Here is a 16,855-nt window from a genome sequence, read left to right as displayed (position 1 = left end):
AATGCTGTGTATATATGAGACATTGCAGACTAAAGCTGTTGAGATATTGAATATAATGAATAATAATGAATTCATGGTTTCAATCTGCAGAAACCAGATTTTTCTGCACTTGTCATTACATATTAAATTAGACTTAGAAAGCATACATAAGCAAAATATCATCTCTCAGTGGAGGGCAGCTGTTTAAACAGTCAGTGTGTTTCCTCTCTAGATTCAGTTGTGTTTCCCAGAAGAGGGACTGGTGTATGACTATCAACTAGACGACGCAGGCATCAGTCATCTGCATGAAGATGAGGAGGATGCTGAAAGGAGGGAGGTGAGGAGGCTTTATATTCTAGCTGTTTTAAGAATTAATTGGATACAGGAATACAGGATACAGGAATTAAATTCATTTTTTTTTAACAGCATTTCTTCATTAAATAATTCACATTATTTTGCAAGGTGAAATGGGTCAACTGGATGCAGTACATCAACGACATCGTCATCACCCGAGACACCAGCTACACAGACATCATCGTGCCCACCTCTGACACAGTTCGCATGTCCTTCTTGTTAGACATGCTTCTGTCCAACAAGAAGCCAGTATGTAAACTTCAAGTTTATTTCTGTCATTTAAATAAATGTAAATTATTGTATTAGCATCGCAGACGCACTTATTGATTGATACAAGATACCAAGAGCGTGGATAAAATGCATCCTGTGTTTTATAGGTGCTGTGTCTTGGCCCCACAGGCACGGGCAAGACACTGACTGTGTCCGATAAGCTGCTGAAGGACATGCCACCCGAATACATCACTCATTTCCTCATGTTCTCAGCCCGCACCTCCTCCAACCAGACACAGGACTACATCGACAGCAAGCTGGACAAGAGGTCTGCTGCACTGAGCCTTTAGCTAAGGAATTAGCTATAGAGCAGTCATGAAAAAGATCTGGAAATATTTCTCTACACAGCTTTCAGCACTGAACACGTTGCTTCTTATATTTTCTATGAAATATTGTCCTGATTGATAACCATTTTGGTTGTGTGTACCAGGCGGAAGGGTGTTTTCGGTCCTCCTTTGGGAAAGTACTTTATCTTCTTCATTGACGACCTTAACATGCCTATGCTGGAGACGTACGGTGCCCAGCCGCCCATCGAGCTCCTGCGCCAGTGGATGGACCATGGAGGCTGGTATGACCGGAAGCAGATAGGTGAGCAGATAGTAAGCTAGTGAATGATTAAAAATTCATGACTTAGACACATAAATAGACAGGTACACATATATTAGAGCATATATTACAGACATACTGATTTTTATTTTTACCAGGAACATTTAAGCAGTTGGTGGACATCAATTTTGTTTGTGCCATGGGTCCTCCTGGTGGAGGCCGGAACCAAATCACCCAACGGTTCACACGCCACTTTAACTACCTCTCCTTCACTGAGATGGAGGATTCTAGCAAGAAAAAAATCTTTTCCACTATCCTGGGCAGCTGGATAGGTGAGTTATGGACATTTATAAAGTGTTGATCAAAAAGAGTACTAAGAGATACAGGTACTAAGGTACCTCAGCGCTGTTCTTCACTGCAATCATGACTAATACTTCAGATTATATCTTATATTTGTCTTGTATCTATTTTCTTCAGAAAAGCTTCCCGAGTTGGTTCAGTTGAATGAGCCTCTAGTGGATGCTACTATTAAGGTTTACTCCACCATCACCTCTAACCTCCTGCCTACTCCAGCAAAATCGCACTACACTTTCAACTTGCGTGACCTGTCCAAGGTCTTCCAGGGTGTGCTCATGGCTGATGTTGGAAAGATAGAGGTAGAGAAACAGTGTTTACGGAGTATCTGAATTGATATGACATGTTGTGTAAGGGAATGCTTAAAGAAAAAAGTGCCTCTGTATTGCCCCAGGACAAGGCCCAGCTCCTGCGGCTGTGGTACCACGAGAGCTGCCGTGTGTTCCAAGACAGACTGGTGAGTCAGGAGGACAGGGACTGGTTCGATAAGATACTAGAGGAGCGTATCATGGAGTTCGGCTGCAGCTTCCAGGAGGTGGTGCCCTGCCAGCCGGTCCTCTTTGGAGACTTCATGATCCCTGGTACTGATAACAAACTGTACCAGCTCATTGAGGACAAGGAGAAGGTGGGACACTAGCCATTTAATCTGCGTTAACTCGGCGTTACCTCTTTAAACAGAATAAAATTCTCACACCAGTATTTTACAAATAGTATAGCACAGATTGCTCCAGAAGATGTAATCTCTGTTTAAATACTTAATAAGCTTAAGTTCTGCAGGTGAATCTGTAAGTCATGTTTATAAAAGTAAAGATATTCGTGTTGCAAATATTTTGCTTAAGAACGCTTTCCTTTTTAATTTCCGAATTTGTTCTTTTTTTCTTTCTTGCTTAATCCCTTGCCTTGTCTTCAGCTGGCCCGGGTAATGGAGGAGTACATGGATGACTACAACCAGCTCAGCACCACTAAGATGAAGCTAGTTCTCTTTATGGATGCCATCCAACATGTGTGCCGTATCGCCCGCATTCTGCGCCAATCGCTGGGAAATGCCCTTCTGCTCGGATTGGGCGGCAGCGGGCGCCAGTCCCTCACCAAACTCGCCTCACACATGTAAGAGACAGCACACAATGTTAATTAACAACATTGCAGAAATAAACTAATAGTTTAAAGGCAGTAGACCTTCACTTTCCTAAATGGATATTTTTTATGCTCCCATATTGTTTAAAATACAATCATTTATAAACCGGCTCAAGTAATCAGACCCATCTAATTGAATCTTATTTTCTTATGCAAATAATCACTGGCCATTGTTACTGAAAAGCTAAATGTGACGCGAGAGAATGAAATTTGTTAAAAGTGCACCATTTATAATTTTCTCAGTTTAGTCATCATTTGCTCATTTACGACTCAAATCAAACACATCCGATATTTAGACAGATATTTAAATAAAGAAGTTCAGGATTTTGTTTCAGAGCTGAGCTTGAGAACAAATGCATTCCGCACTACTGCAAATCTATAAACCTTTACATGCTGTGTTTAATAAGTCAGGGTTAGAACACACATGCAGAGGGTTTCCATTTAGCTTCTGCACAAAAGGTACTTCAAACATGTACATTTCAAAGCAGCAGCATTCTGAATACACAAGCAGTCATTAAAAAGTCGTTATGGTCCCATATCCGAGCACAGAGGACATGTGCAGGATTCCACAACTAATCATTACGGTGTGGACAAAGAAGCCATGTATGGGATATTTTGGCCAATTAGCGTTATTACCGGTCACAGATAATATAAACCGGCTCTTATTAAACAGCAGAGGACCTAATAATGTGGTCACACATGTTGGACATTTAAGGTTAAAGTTCTGATGTACACTGTTAGAGTTTCCTCCTCGTCTTTTGCCACATGTGAGGGCACACACGCTGCAAATTAGAGCCCGCTCTTACACAGCCCACATAGAAGAGAAAGGCTCGTGACACCGCATTACAGATTACCTGCACGTCTACTAAACGGCGGTTCTTCTTAGAGATGAAAACTAATTTACTCAGAACCGAATGCTTGTGGATCCCAATGGTTACTACGGTTACCAGTTACAAAATATTTATCTTAACATTCTCTTAAAAAAAAAAGGTTCAGTCAATAAAATATGTTACACGCCTATGACAGAGCAATAATGAATTTTTAGAAGGTGTAATACGCTAAATAATTTTTTGTGGTGTTGTTGTGTCCTTCTGCGTTATAAGATCTGATTACGAGTGCTTCCAGATTGAACTGTCAAAGAATTACGGTGTGCCAGAGTGGAGGGAGGATATTAAGAATATCATGATGAAGGCCGGGCTCAAGAATGTTCAGATCACCTTCCTCTTTGTCGACACCCAGGTATAGTATAATCTAAACAATAATCTATTCACATCCTCTTGGTCTTATTCAAAGCACCGAATACACTCACATAGACTTACTCTTGCCTTCTGCTTTTCAGATTAAGAGCGAGTCTTTCCTGGAGGACATCAATAACATCCTGAACTCAGGCGATGTGCCAAACCTGTACAACGGAGAAGAGCAGGAGAGGATCATGACAGCCATGAAGCCTGTAGTGCAGGATCTCGGCATGCAGCCCACCAAGGCCAACCTCATGGCCGCCTACGTCAGGAGAGTTCGCAGCAACATCCACACCGTGCTGTGCATGAGGTTTGGCCTGTTCATCAAAATTCTTTTGTGTTCCATTTTCATGTGGATGCTTGTCACAAAGAAATTCACACACTGGAATGGATCTAGGACTACTTAATTTTCTCAGTGTATAATAATTATACAGAATCATACAGTATAGAGTAATCAATGTCTACACCAATTGTGCCAAATGTGTCTGTCTCCTTGCTCCGAAGTCCGATAGGTGAAGTATTCCGTGCCAGACTCAGGCAGTTCCCCTCTCTTGTCACATGCTGTACCATTGACTGGTTCAGCGCCTGGCCACAGGAGGCCTTGCAGTCCGTAGCAACATCCTTCCTCAATGAGCTACCAGAACTGGAGGCCAGTCCTACTGCCATGAGAGGCATGGTGAGAGAAAATCTGTGTTTCAGTGTGTGTATGTGCGCTGCTTATAAAAATATATATATATATATATATATATATATATACCAATCAAATATACTCTCTGTTTTTTTAGACGTCAATGTGTGTGGAGATCCACGAGATGGTAGCTCGCAAATGTGAACAGTACCGCGCCGAACTCTCACGCTATAACTACGTCACACCCAAGAGCTACCTGGAGCTGCTCAGCATTTTCTCAGCCTTGATTGGCCGAAAGAAACAAGAACTGCATGGTGCTCGTCAGCGAATGAAGGCTGGTCTGGACAAGGTGACCGCAACACGGAAAAGTTTTATTTGTTTTAACCTGTCTTTGTCTTAGGAATCTAACAGGTGTGTGTGTGTGTGTGTGTGTGTGTGTGTGTGTTAGCTCTTGAGCACAGCCGAGGATGTGAGTAAGATGCAGGAGGAGCTGGAAACAATGAGACCTCTCCTGGAGGAAGCAGCCAAAGACACCATTGTCACCATGGAGAAAATCGAGGTATGTCATCATCATCATCATCATTATATAATGAAAGTAAAAATTTACCTCTTATTGAATGTGCTCTGTCAATATGTGTGTACACGTAGAAAGACACATTGGTTGCAGAGGAGACCCGTGTGTCCGTGCAGGCCGAGGAGGCCAAAGCATCTGAGAAGGCCAGTATAGCCAGTGCATATGCTGCAGATGCCCAGAAAAACCTCGATGTAGCTCTGCCTGCGCTGGATGATGCCCTAGCCAGCCTCAAATCTCTCAACAAGAATGATGTGACTGAGGTGACGCTCAATACTTCCAAAAACCTCAAATTACAGTTAAGTGTACAGATGAAACCTTTTTCATTTTTTGAAGCGTGTTTGTTTGTGCCATGTTGTCCAGGTGAGGGCGATGCAGAGGCCTCCTCAAGGAGTGAAGCTGGTCATCGAGGCAGTGTGCATTCTGAAGGGCATCAAACCCAAAAAGGTAGCTGGAGAAAAGCCAGGGAGCAAGGTGGATGATTACTGGGAACCTGGAAAAGGACTTCTGCAGGATCCTGGGAAATTCTTAGACAGCCTATTCAAGTTTGACAAGGTCACACAAACAGCCACACACACTGTATTTTTGGTTTGCTTTCAACTATTAAATTGCAGATTGCATTTGTAATTTTCTTTTATGGCTCTTTATATGTAAACTATATATATATATATATTTTAGTTGAAATTATTTTTTTTCTTATTCTAAATGGGGAAAACTTTCTATTTTTAAGACCACATTCCAATACTGGTGATGAGCGACTCTTAACTGTAGCTGGTCTTGTGCTTTGACCACAGGTTCCTTTCTGTTTGGGATGTACTGTACACATGCGTATGATTATATGTGTAATATGCGAGAAGACTAAATTTATCTCTCGGCTACCATCTATTATCACGTGCATGCCGCAGACTAGTAACTTTTTGTTGGTCTGACTAGTCTATGAATCTGATGCTTGGGTAACGTGGAAACTTGCCTGTTTATGCGTATACTGTGATATTGTATACTGTGTACCATTAGAAAGAATTGAGGAAGAAACTTATTTACCACATTCCTTTTTACATTCTCATCAGGACAATATCCCGGAACCTGTAATCAAAATGTTGCAGCCTTACATTGACAATGAGGAATTCCATCCGACCTCTATAGCTAAAGTGTCCAGGGCCTGCACATCCATCTGCCTGTGGGTGCGGGCTATGCATGGGTACCATTTTGTGGTCAAAACTGTGGAGCCTATAAGGGTGAGAACTTAAACCACACTGCTGCCCTCTGCAGTTCCGATATAAGTACTGCAACCACCAATATCTGACCTGTAATTCTACTATTAATGTGTGTTTATGTGTGAGCAGCAAGCTCTTGCTCTGGCCCAGGAGGACCTGGCAGTAACCCAGAATATTCTGAAAGACGCCAAAGAAAAGCTTGATGCAGTGGAGGAGGGCATTGCAGCGCTGCAGGCCAAATATCAAGAGTGTCTAGCTAAACGTGATGAGCTTGACAGCAAGTGCAAGCTGTGTGAAATCAGACTGATTCGTGCAGACAAAGTGAGCAGGGCCAAATCTGTATAAATAGCACAGTGCACATGCACATACTATAACATACAGACACATACAAAATTTGACCCGGACAACAAACATTGGTCCAAATAATTTGCACAATTCACAAGTTCAGTTGTACAACAACCAAATTTGCAAATCGCCAACGTTATGCCTCACCCACGTAATTTCCATCACATTTTCATGTTTATCCCTGTGTTTATTGTTTACATGATAAAGTCGTGAAAATGCGTGTGTGTTGTAGCTGATTGGCGGGCTCGCCGATGAGAAGACGCGCTGGAGTGAAACAGTGCAACATTTGGAATATCTGGTGGATAATGTAGCTGGCGATGTGCTGCTGTCTGCAGCATACGTAGCCTACCTCGGACCTTTCACCGTGAGTATGCACATGGTTTTATTTTGTCTCTGTGTGTAAACATGTTAACATAATGCGTATGTGAGTATGGTATATTGTTTGCTCTGTGTTGTATTAGTTTTGACTTGGAAATTTGTGTGGTCTGGTTATCTATAGCATGTCATGAGGCTGTATAAGATTGTGTGCCTGCAGCTGGTTGTTTATATCACATTTACAAATGTGTGTGTGCATGTGTGCATTTTACAGGGCGAGTATCGTGCTTCAATGTTTGAGGAGTGGCTGCGTGGATTTAAAAAACAGCAGGTCCCTCACACATCTGAGCCAAGTCTCATTAGCACACTCGGGGACAAAGTCAAAATCCGCTCCTGGCAGGTAACAACCACACACACCTACACTAACCTTCACACATACTTGATATTTTTCTGGAATTTAACATATTAAGCAGACAAGAATTTTATGTAATTGTACATAAACAATTTGTTTTGTTTGTATGTGTTTGCTCTTGTGTGTGTAGATTTACGGTTTGCCAAACGACAACCTCTCTGTGGAAAATGGAGTGATCACTCAGTACTCTCAACGCTGGTCTCTGTTCATCGACCCTCAGGGCCAGGCCAACAAGTGGATAAAAACCATGGTAAGAGCTAAGAAACACTTACAAAAACAATGCACAACCTCCCTGTCAAAAACATGGCACACTATTTACAGTGCCGATCTGTTTCGTGAAACTCTACCTGTGCGTCTGGTCCGATATTTTCGCTCCGTGCTTCTGTAGTGTTGTGATTCTCTAACTTTTACACATTGTTTTCATCTCTGCCTCTTCAGGAACGTGATAATGGACTGGAGGTGATGAAGCTGAGTGACCGGGACTTCCTGCGCAGTTTGGAGAATGCAATTCGGTTCGGAAAGCCTTGCCTGCTGGAGAACGTGGGAGAGGAGCTGGACCCAGCACTTGACCCTGTTTTGATGCGACAGGTAATGCACGTATGTAAAATGATGTGTAATATTAAATTATTTTTGTTACTGGAACTCTGTGTGTGTGTGTGTATGCTCAGACGTTTAAGCAGCAGGGCAGTACAGTACTGAAGTTAGGTGACACAGTTATTCCCTACCATGATGACTTCAAGATGTACATAACCACTAAGCTGCCTAACCCGCACTATTCTCCTGAGATCTCCACCAAAGTCACCCTCATCAACTTCACACTCTCCCCAAGGTACAGCTCTCTTCGCAAGAGTGTTGAGCAATAGTGTACAACGCACACATACTGACTGACACCTGAAACAATCGTCAGGTGTCATTGTGTGAATTTCTTTTTTTGTTTTGTTTTTATTATTTTTTTCTGGTTAATTCATGAATTAAATAGGAATTGAAGTCTTATAGTAAGCAACACGTATACTGTGCAGTGGCTTGCAGGACCAGCTGCTGGGCCGGGTGGTGGCTGAGGAGAGACCTGACCTGGAGGAGGCCAAGAACCAGCTGATTGTGAGCAATGCACACATGAAGCAGGAGCTGAAGGAGATAGAGGACCAGATCCTGCTCAGGCTCAGCTCATCAGAGGGTAACCCCGTCGATGATGAGGAGCTCATACGAGTGCTTGGAGCCTCTAAGATCAAAGCTGGAGAGATACAGGTCTGTTAGTAAACTACAAAATAACCTGACTAAAGTTAAGGAAAACCTTCCTGAAACCTGTCTGTTAAAACCATGCCTGCTTCAAGGGTTGTTTTAGGGAAAAGGAGCAGTAACTGGAAAATGAATGGCTAAAATAAACCAGTCACATTGCATTGATGGTATTGTAGTTCTTTTAGGTATCTTTGAAATGATATGATTATTATTATGAACATTACAAACAGCACATTTAATTCCCTAAAACAGACCTGACTGTGAGTTTATACAGGAAGAAATACATACAATACCATAACCTATATACTGTGGGACTCTGCAACTATGATTATAAGACTGCACCTTAAATAGAAATGTATTAATTATTAATTTTATTACCATAATGTTGGACTGTACTAGGCCAAAGTGATGGTGGCGGAGGAGACCGAGCGAGACATCGATGCCACGCGTCAGGAGTACATCCCTGTGGCCATACGTGCCCAGATCCTCTTCTTTTGCGTATCCGACCTGTCCAACGTGGACCCCATGTATCAGTACTCTCTAGAGTGGTTCCAGGGAATCTTTATGGCAAGCATTGCTAACTCGAAGCGTGCAGGTAGAGCATATCTTCACACAACACCATCTTCAACATCATCTTAATCGTCATCATCATCATCATCATCTCTGAGAGAGTTGTTAAGAAATAATTTAAAAAGAAAAGTCTATATAAAGCTTTTTTATTCAGATACCACACAAATATAAAGATGGATTAATACTGGACTCATGTAACTTTTGTTTCTGAAAGCGTGTACTACTATTATTAGTATCAGTTTTGTCTACCGGTTTGATCAAGCCTGTATTAATATAGTAAAATGACTCCAACATAATCATCTCACTTCATGTGGCTCTCTGTCTTTTCTTAGACACACTGGAGCAGCGCATCATCAACATCAACGACTACTTCACATTTAGCCTCTACAGCAACGTGTGCCGCAGCTTGTTCGAGAAGCACAAGCTCATGTTCGCCTTCTTGCTGTGCGCCCGCATCATGATGAACCAAAATAAGATTGATATGGTGAGAAGAACACGATTAACAAAAAAATCTTTTGGCCACTCCTGCCTTTCTGCCCTCAGGGTTTTAGCTTGTTTCAGTGGGATGTGGTCTCAGCTGCTGGAATGTCAACCAGATTGCTATAATTTTTTTTAATCATTACATACATGATTTATGGAAATGGTTGACCTCCTTTTTAATGTCCAGGCTGAGTGGCAGTACATGTTATCAGGCGGCGCAAGCGTGCAGCAGCTTCCAAACCCGTCTCCCTCTTGGCTATCAGAGCGGGTCTGGCAGGACATCTTGGCACTCAGTGCTCTGCCTAACTTTACAGGCCTGGCACACACCTTCTCAAAATATGAGCCTGAATACAGACAGATCTTTGACAGCAGCCAGCCACACCGGTATCCTCTCACTCTTACACATACATACAAACAGAACACATTGGTATATATACAAGCCTGAAAGAAGCACATATATCTATATAGGTAAAAGTTGACCGTCACATATATATGTAGGCCAATACAATCTATGCAATTTTATTTCCCTCGATGCGATTAAACAGAGAAACTCTACCGGCCGAGTGGAACAGTAAGCTGGACAGTTTTCAGCGACTGTTAGTGCTGCGCTGTCTGCGTGTAGACTGCCTCACACACGGCCTGCAGGACTTCGTATCAGAACAGCTGGGTCAACGCTTCATCGAGCCCCAGGTTAGCAATATCTAGAACTATACATATATATATATTCAATTCAAGTTTATTTGTATAGCGCTTTTTACAATAGACATTGTCTCAAAGCAGCTTTACAGAACATAAACATAGAACAGAAGATAAACATAAGGAATAATATAAAGAATTAATATAATAAAAAATTCAAGATTATTATTATATATCTATAGTTCACAATGTGTATGTATTTATCCCCAATGAGCAAGTCTGAGGTGACTCAGGCAGCAGTGGCAAGGAAAAACTCCTTTAAATTGGTAAAGGAAGAAACCTTGCGAGGAACCAGACTCAAAGGGGAACCTCATCCTCATATGGGTGACACTGGAGGGTGTGATTATAAATATACAGTCAAACAAATGTTGTATTGGTGTAAGGATCACATCATATATAATATATATAATATATATAACGTATTCTTGTCTCTCTCTTAGACATCTGACCTATCTGTGGTCTTTAAAGAGTCCTCCCCCACCACTCCGCTTATTTTCGTGCTATCACCCGGCACCGACCCTGCAGAAGACTTATACAAGTTTGCCGACTCCATGAAGTTCTCCAAGAAACTGAGCGCCATCTCACTGGGCCAGGGCCAGGTTAGAACCAAAAAAAAAATTAAACACTTTTATTTTTTTAGGTATCCAGTGATGTGATACGTCAACTCCGGATTATGAAACCTTCTGTACTTTAGTTTATAGTGTAAATTACAATTAATCTACCTCTGTGCAGCTCTACGTTTTCTTACGCATATCACCTTTGATGAAAGGTTTTTGAGAATGATCTTGACCTTTTTTTTTTTTTTTTTACAAAGCAGTGATATATTAAAGCAGTTCTCTCCACTGTGCTGCTTATAACGAGTCAGTACTGAACGCTGATATCGGTTTCTAGCCTGTAGGTCACTTACTAAAGTGCTGCCACATTCCTAACTCGTTCAGGACAATGACGTGCCTTCATGTTTCTAGTGAAGGTCTCAGAACCATAGACAACAGGCCTGAGGTCACACCCATACACATGAAACTTCTCATATGACATCAGGTTTTGGCTTTTATCTCTGAATATATTTGATGATGTAGGTCAGATGAGTCATTCCTCAACACATATATATTTTCTAATGTTGTAAACTGACAAGCCAAATGATTCAGTGTTAATGGGAGAGAACATTCTAGAGACTTACTATCAGTGACGTTCAGATACTGTGTGTTATTCTAACATAAGTGTTGGAGAATTCTCAGTTAATACCATAGACCTTATATCTCTGTTTGTAATCTATAAAGGTTTAAGATTCCTAATGCAGGCAGTATTATAGAGGGCTTTTTTACGATATATAATTATATCATTAAATCATGTTTATATAGAATTAATAAACATGATATTAATGTTTAAGGGGGCACGGTGGCTTAGCGGTTAGCACGTTCGCCTCACACCTCCAGGGTTGGGGGTTCGATTCCCGCCTCCGCCTTGTGTGTGTGGAGTTTGCATGTTCTCCCCAGGGTGTATCCTGCCTTGATGCCCGATGACGCCTGAGATAGGCACAGGCTCCCCGTGACCCGAGGTAGTTCGGATAAAGCGTTAGAAAATGAATGAATGAATGAATGAAATTAATGTTTATTTAGTTATCGCTTTTAGGTCTTTTTAATGAAGCTGAATGTTAAACTGATTGTAATCTTGCAGCTTGTAGATTGTCCTTTGCAGTCTGCAATGTTTTTTTTTTTCATGGTTTTCCCCCTCGTTTGGTCGTTCGATGCTGTAGACCAGCGGTTGGAATGAAAACCTGCACCCACACCGGCCCTTTGTGGATAAGATTGGACGCCGCTGCTGTAGACAGCTCTCAGGATGTTCCTAATTTCGAGCTGTTAGACTGTTTTGGCTGGTTGTGAATGCTTTTCATCCTGTTTGTAATTGTTTTGTCTAGGCAGAATGTTAACATGACTTATTTCACTGTCATGATATTGTGGGGTTTTTTTTTTTTTTTGGTGATCAGCAAATGTGTAATTTCTTCTCAAGCTTTGGCATCTTGGCCTTGACTAGTCTCTGAATGGAATCTCTCAGAAAGGAAGCGACAATCTAACTATTCATCTCTGCTAGCGGAAGATCAAATGCAATCACAGAGAGCACATGTTTTGAACTAAATGTTTATGTTAAACCTCGAATGTGTGTTTAGTTTTGTTGATAATGTTGGCTGATTATTTAAGAGGCTGTGGGTTGAGGCTGGATTGCTTGTTGAGGCCATTTTGCTTGTTGTTAATGTAATCTGTGTGTGTGTGTGTGTGTGTGTGTGTGTGTTTGTGTGTGCGTCAGGGTCCCTGGGCTGAAGAGATGATGCACAGTGCGATGGAAAAAGGACTGTGGGTATTTTTCCAGAATTGCCACCTGGCACCCAGCTGGATGCCCAATCTGGAGCGACTTATCGAGAACATCAACCCTGACAGGGTTAGTTACTCCAAACACACACTATATGTGTAGTGGGTAGTTAATTAGTTAATTATCTTAGCAACAGGACATTTGTTTAATTGGAGCAATCACTTTGTGCTTTTCGGTTTATGCATGTGGACACCTGTGTGTGTGTGTGTGTGTGTATCAGGTCCATCGGGACTTCCGTCTGTGGCTTACTAGTTTACCCAGCAATAAATTCCCGGTCTCCATCCTTCAAAACAGCTCCAAGATGACCCTCGAACCTCCACGAGGCATCAAGGCTAACCTGCTAAAGACCTACCTGAGCCTGAACGATGACTTCCTCACCTCCTGCTCCAAGGTGCAAATACACACACATACACACACATGCACACACACACACAAGCACCCATCTCACAAAAATAAACTTAATCTACTTAACTGATCTGTCATCTCACCTCTTTTACTCTTTTTTTCTCTCTCTCTCTTAGACCGCAGAGTTCAAGACTTTGTTGCTATCTCTCAGTCTGTTCCATGGAAACGCCATTGAGCGCAGGAAATTTGGTCCTCTGGGTTTCAACATTCCGTACGAGTTCACGGACGGAGACCTGAGCATCTGCATCAGCCAACTCAGAATGTTCCTTGATGAATACCAGGACATTCCTTACAAGGCAAACACACACACACACACACACGCACAACCTAATAGATATATGTGCTCTGTAATCACATTCACAGAACAACATTCTCCAGCCACCTATTTCATACCTTATTCTTTCCTGTTTCCTGACACAGCTGATTCATTCAGCAGACGTATCAAGGCACACAGCTGAGCCTATTTTTTTTTGTATTTATTTCACATGATTCGTTATTGCTTTAAAGCGGAAAGCGAAGCGTCTGTTTTCCAAGTGCTTCCTGGCAAAGGAAAATAGAGCTGAGAAGTAATAACTCAAAAAAGTAATGCCAGGATTCCAAGATGCTTCCAATAAAAATTAAAGGGAGAAAAGAAAAGAAAACACTCCCTCCTTCTTTACAGATTATACACAGAATACACTTGTGCCTGAATATCTTTTCCGCAACTTGTCTGTGACTTTCTGTCACTCATCATCATTCACTCTCTATCTAACATTATTTCTCTGTCTAGGTTCTAAAGTACACAGCTGGGGAGATAAACTACGGTGGTCGTGTGACAGACGACTGGGATCGCCGCTGCATTATGAACGTGTTGGAGGACTTCTACTGTCCTGCTGTGCTGAAACCTGAGTATGTCTACTCAGCCTCAGGAGAGTACCGCCAGATCAGCACAGACCAAAACATCAAGGTTTACTTTACACCTATTCACTTACCGGATTATTCATAAAGTTGTACACACACAATTTTCTTCATCATGTGTGTTATGTATGAATGCTAGCAAAATATCTGGTTTTGGACAGAAAACATACTTTAACAATTCTGCTTTAAGAAAGCAGATATAAACCAAACAAAGAAAAGTCTGAAATTACTTTCTGATCTTGTCTGGGCTTAATTGCTGCAAAGCTCGTGTTATTTAAGGAGCCAGATAAACAAACGTTAGTAAGAAAATGTCTGTTTCTAAATATGTCTACAATCCTGCGAGCTAAGTGTGATTTCCTTGAACGTGAACATGACACTTTGGAGTTGTTGCTACTACACAGTATGCGACATGGTGAAAAGTCAAGTCACTTAACTAGCTGTTAAATTATCTGCACTTGAAAAGAAATCTTTAAATATATATATTTTTTTTTTACTTTAAGATTAACAAGATGTAAAATGCTAAAATGTTTTACCAAAGAAACACCTGGAGTTTTCAGATCTATGTGTAGCAGAACGTGTCAAAGGTTTTTTTTCCACCAACCCTGCATATATGACCTGATACAGTAATGTATTATTTGCAGGGCTACCTGTCGTATATCCGCAGCCTGCCAATCAATGACACGCCAGAGATCTTCGGCCTGCACGACAATGCCAACATCAGCTTTGCCCAGAACGAGACGTTCGCCCTGTTGGGTGCTGTACTCCAGCTGCAGCCCAGAGTCGCCTCCAGTGGGGGCAAAGCCAGAGAGGAGGTACTGAGTCACCCTTCAAGTCACCCTTAGCTTCTCAACCAAAGGGTTGTGAACTCCTCTGTAGACAGTGTGCCAGCTATGTGAGTGTTCCCTATTCTGATGTCCTACAGATAGTCGAGGAGCTCGTGACTGGCATTATGCAGAAGATTCCAAAACCCATCAACATTCAGGAAGTACTTAACAAGTACCCAGTGATGTATGAGGAGTCTATGAACACTGTACTGATTCAGGAAGTCATAAGGTGCATATAAAGTCCATACACATATCAGGAACAGGAAATCACTAAATTTTCACTAAATATTTGTCTTTTTAAAGGGATAATCTGTTTGTATTCTCTATTTATTCACTCTCTTTCTCAGATATGTTTCTCTAATTTGCCATTATTAGCAGTGATCTCTTTTCTCTTTAATTTCTCTACTGAGATTTAATCTAATTTCCAGTAATCTATTTATTTCACACATTTGTAAATTTGTATAGCTGGTTTTCTCCATTGTTTTTCTTTTCTCTTTCTCCTTCAGTTCTTTTTCTTTCCTGAGATTGCTGAAGTTGTTTGCTGTGATTAATTGTTTTCTTTTTCTTTCTCTCTCTCTCTCTCTCTATCAGATATAATAAGTTGTTAACAGTGATCTTGCAGAGTCTCAGTGATCTGGTGAAGGCTCTGAAAGGTTTAGTGGTGATGTCATCCGAGCTCGAGCTCATGGCCAACAGTCTGTTCATCAACGCTGTTCCAGAAATGTGGCAGGCCAAGGCAAGAATCTGTCCTCCACCACTTCTCACCCCTTCATCACCTCTACTCCTTCTGTTGTGTTTTGTCTAACTTTTCTTTTCTTTGACTCCCTCAGACACATAAATTTGATTTTAGAGATGCTGAAATATTTATTGAATAGATTCAATTCAGTTTTAACATTTCTGTGGTTACACAAGTCACTAAAATCAGCCTCTTTATTTATTTTTTATTACATTTATTGTCCTACTGCGCAATTCTTACTCTGTTAATTATCTTCATAAATAGCTTGGAACCATTAATTATTATTCTAGTTTTAGTGCTGAGCGTGATTTCTCCCATAGGCGTATCCATCTCTAAAGCCACTGGCCTCCTGGGTATCCAACCTGCTGCAGCGCATCAGTTTCTTGAAGCAGTGGATCTCCGGCGGGATTCCGGCTGTGTTCTGGATCAGCGGCTTCTTCTTCCCGCAAGCGTTCCTGACGGGAACGCTACAGAACTACGCTCGTCGCAATGTCCTCTCCATTGACAGCATCAGCTTCGACTTCAAGGTTCTTACACCTCCTAATCTATTTACCATATATTTATTCACATTGTTTTTATGTTTTCTTCTGATTCGGGGTCTATTTTACCTCAGGATAGGAAACATTAATAGATGCAAGGGTAGTGGAGAGAATTTAATGGCTCCGAAGTTGTCTGCATTGAATATCGCTGAAACTGTCTAATACCCCAAGCAGCAAAACTGTATTTCATCAGCATACTGCGTGCATGTGACTATTATGTAATAATAAAATATGAATAATAATATATAAATATTATATAATATTATATAATAAAATGTTGTTATTTTTCCATATCATGAAAGCTACAGAATCATTATGTGATCATAACGTCTGATTCTTGCATTTAAATTTGTCCAAGTTCATTATATCCTCCTGCTGACACTCAGTGATGCCCCTGATCTATTTTTGACTCCACAGGTGATGACAGAGACAGCTGCGGAGTTGACTGAGCGGCCTGAGGCGGGGTGTTTCATCCACGGTTTGTTCCTGGAAGGGGCACGCTGGGACGCACATGCTGGACTGCTGACCGAGTCTCGGCCCAAAGAGCTGCACACTGAGATGGCTGTAATCTGGATGGTGCCTACGCCCAACCGCAAACCACCACAGTCCGGCATCTACGTCTGCCCCATATACAAAACGCTTACACGTGCTGGTGAGCTCTTTGTGTGTGTGGGGGTTTATTTGAGCTGGATACAGTTTTAGAACAGTGGAAAAATCTGATGATAGAACCTGATAGTAGAGTCGTGAT

General features: G+C 41.5%; 1 protein-coding gene across 1 annotated transcript in view; it reads left to right on the top strand.

The window, feature by feature from the left end:
• Positions 1 to 16,855, top strand: part of dnah1 (dynein, axonemal, heavy chain 1) — a 31,199-nt gene that overhangs the window by 13,603 nt on the left and 741 nt on the right. The window contains 37 exon segments of the mRNA XM_060857882.1: positions 212 to 316; positions 442 to 582; positions 711 to 871; positions 1,034 to 1,191; positions 1,308 to 1,481; positions 1,627 to 1,805; positions 1,898 to 2,128; positions 2,414 to 2,610; positions 3,741 to 3,876; positions 3,977 to 4,185; positions 4,380 to 4,551; positions 4,661 to 4,852; positions 4,952 to 5,062; positions 5,152 to 5,337; positions 5,438 to 5,629; positions 6,142 to 6,309; positions 6,418 to 6,609; positions 6,866 to 6,997; positions 7,223 to 7,348; positions 7,491 to 7,610; positions 7,799 to 7,948; positions 8,029 to 8,189; positions 8,380 to 8,605; positions 8,996 to 9,191; positions 9,499 to 9,650; positions 9,834 to 10,030; positions 10,192 to 10,336; positions 10,783 to 10,941; positions 12,644 to 12,775; positions 12,927 to 13,097; positions 13,228 to 13,407; positions 13,881 to 14,057; positions 14,650 to 14,820; positions 14,931 to 15,061; positions 15,424 to 15,568; positions 15,889 to 16,095; positions 16,525 to 16,759. Coding sequence (XP_060713865.1) covers positions 212 to 316; positions 442 to 582; positions 711 to 871; positions 1,034 to 1,191; positions 1,308 to 1,481; positions 1,627 to 1,805; positions 1,898 to 2,128; positions 2,414 to 2,610; positions 3,741 to 3,876; positions 3,977 to 4,185; positions 4,380 to 4,551; positions 4,661 to 4,852; positions 4,952 to 5,062; positions 5,152 to 5,337; positions 5,438 to 5,629; positions 6,142 to 6,309; positions 6,418 to 6,609; positions 6,866 to 6,997; positions 7,223 to 7,348; positions 7,491 to 7,610; positions 7,799 to 7,948; positions 8,029 to 8,189; positions 8,380 to 8,605; positions 8,996 to 9,191; positions 9,499 to 9,650; positions 9,834 to 10,030; positions 10,192 to 10,336; positions 10,783 to 10,941; positions 12,644 to 12,775; positions 12,927 to 13,097; positions 13,228 to 13,407; positions 13,881 to 14,057; positions 14,650 to 14,820; positions 14,931 to 15,061; positions 15,424 to 15,568; positions 15,889 to 16,095; positions 16,525 to 16,759 — 6,217 coding nt within the window.

Source organism: Tachysurus vachellii, chromosome 22 (genome assembly GCF_030014155.1).
Source record: "Tachysurus vachellii isolate PV-2020 chromosome 22, HZAU_Pvac_v1, whole genome shotgun sequence".
NCBI lineage: Eukaryota > Metazoa > Chordata > Actinopteri > Siluriformes > Bagridae > Tachysurus > Tachysurus vachellii.
This window is presented reverse-complemented; position numbering and strand designations above follow the sequence as displayed.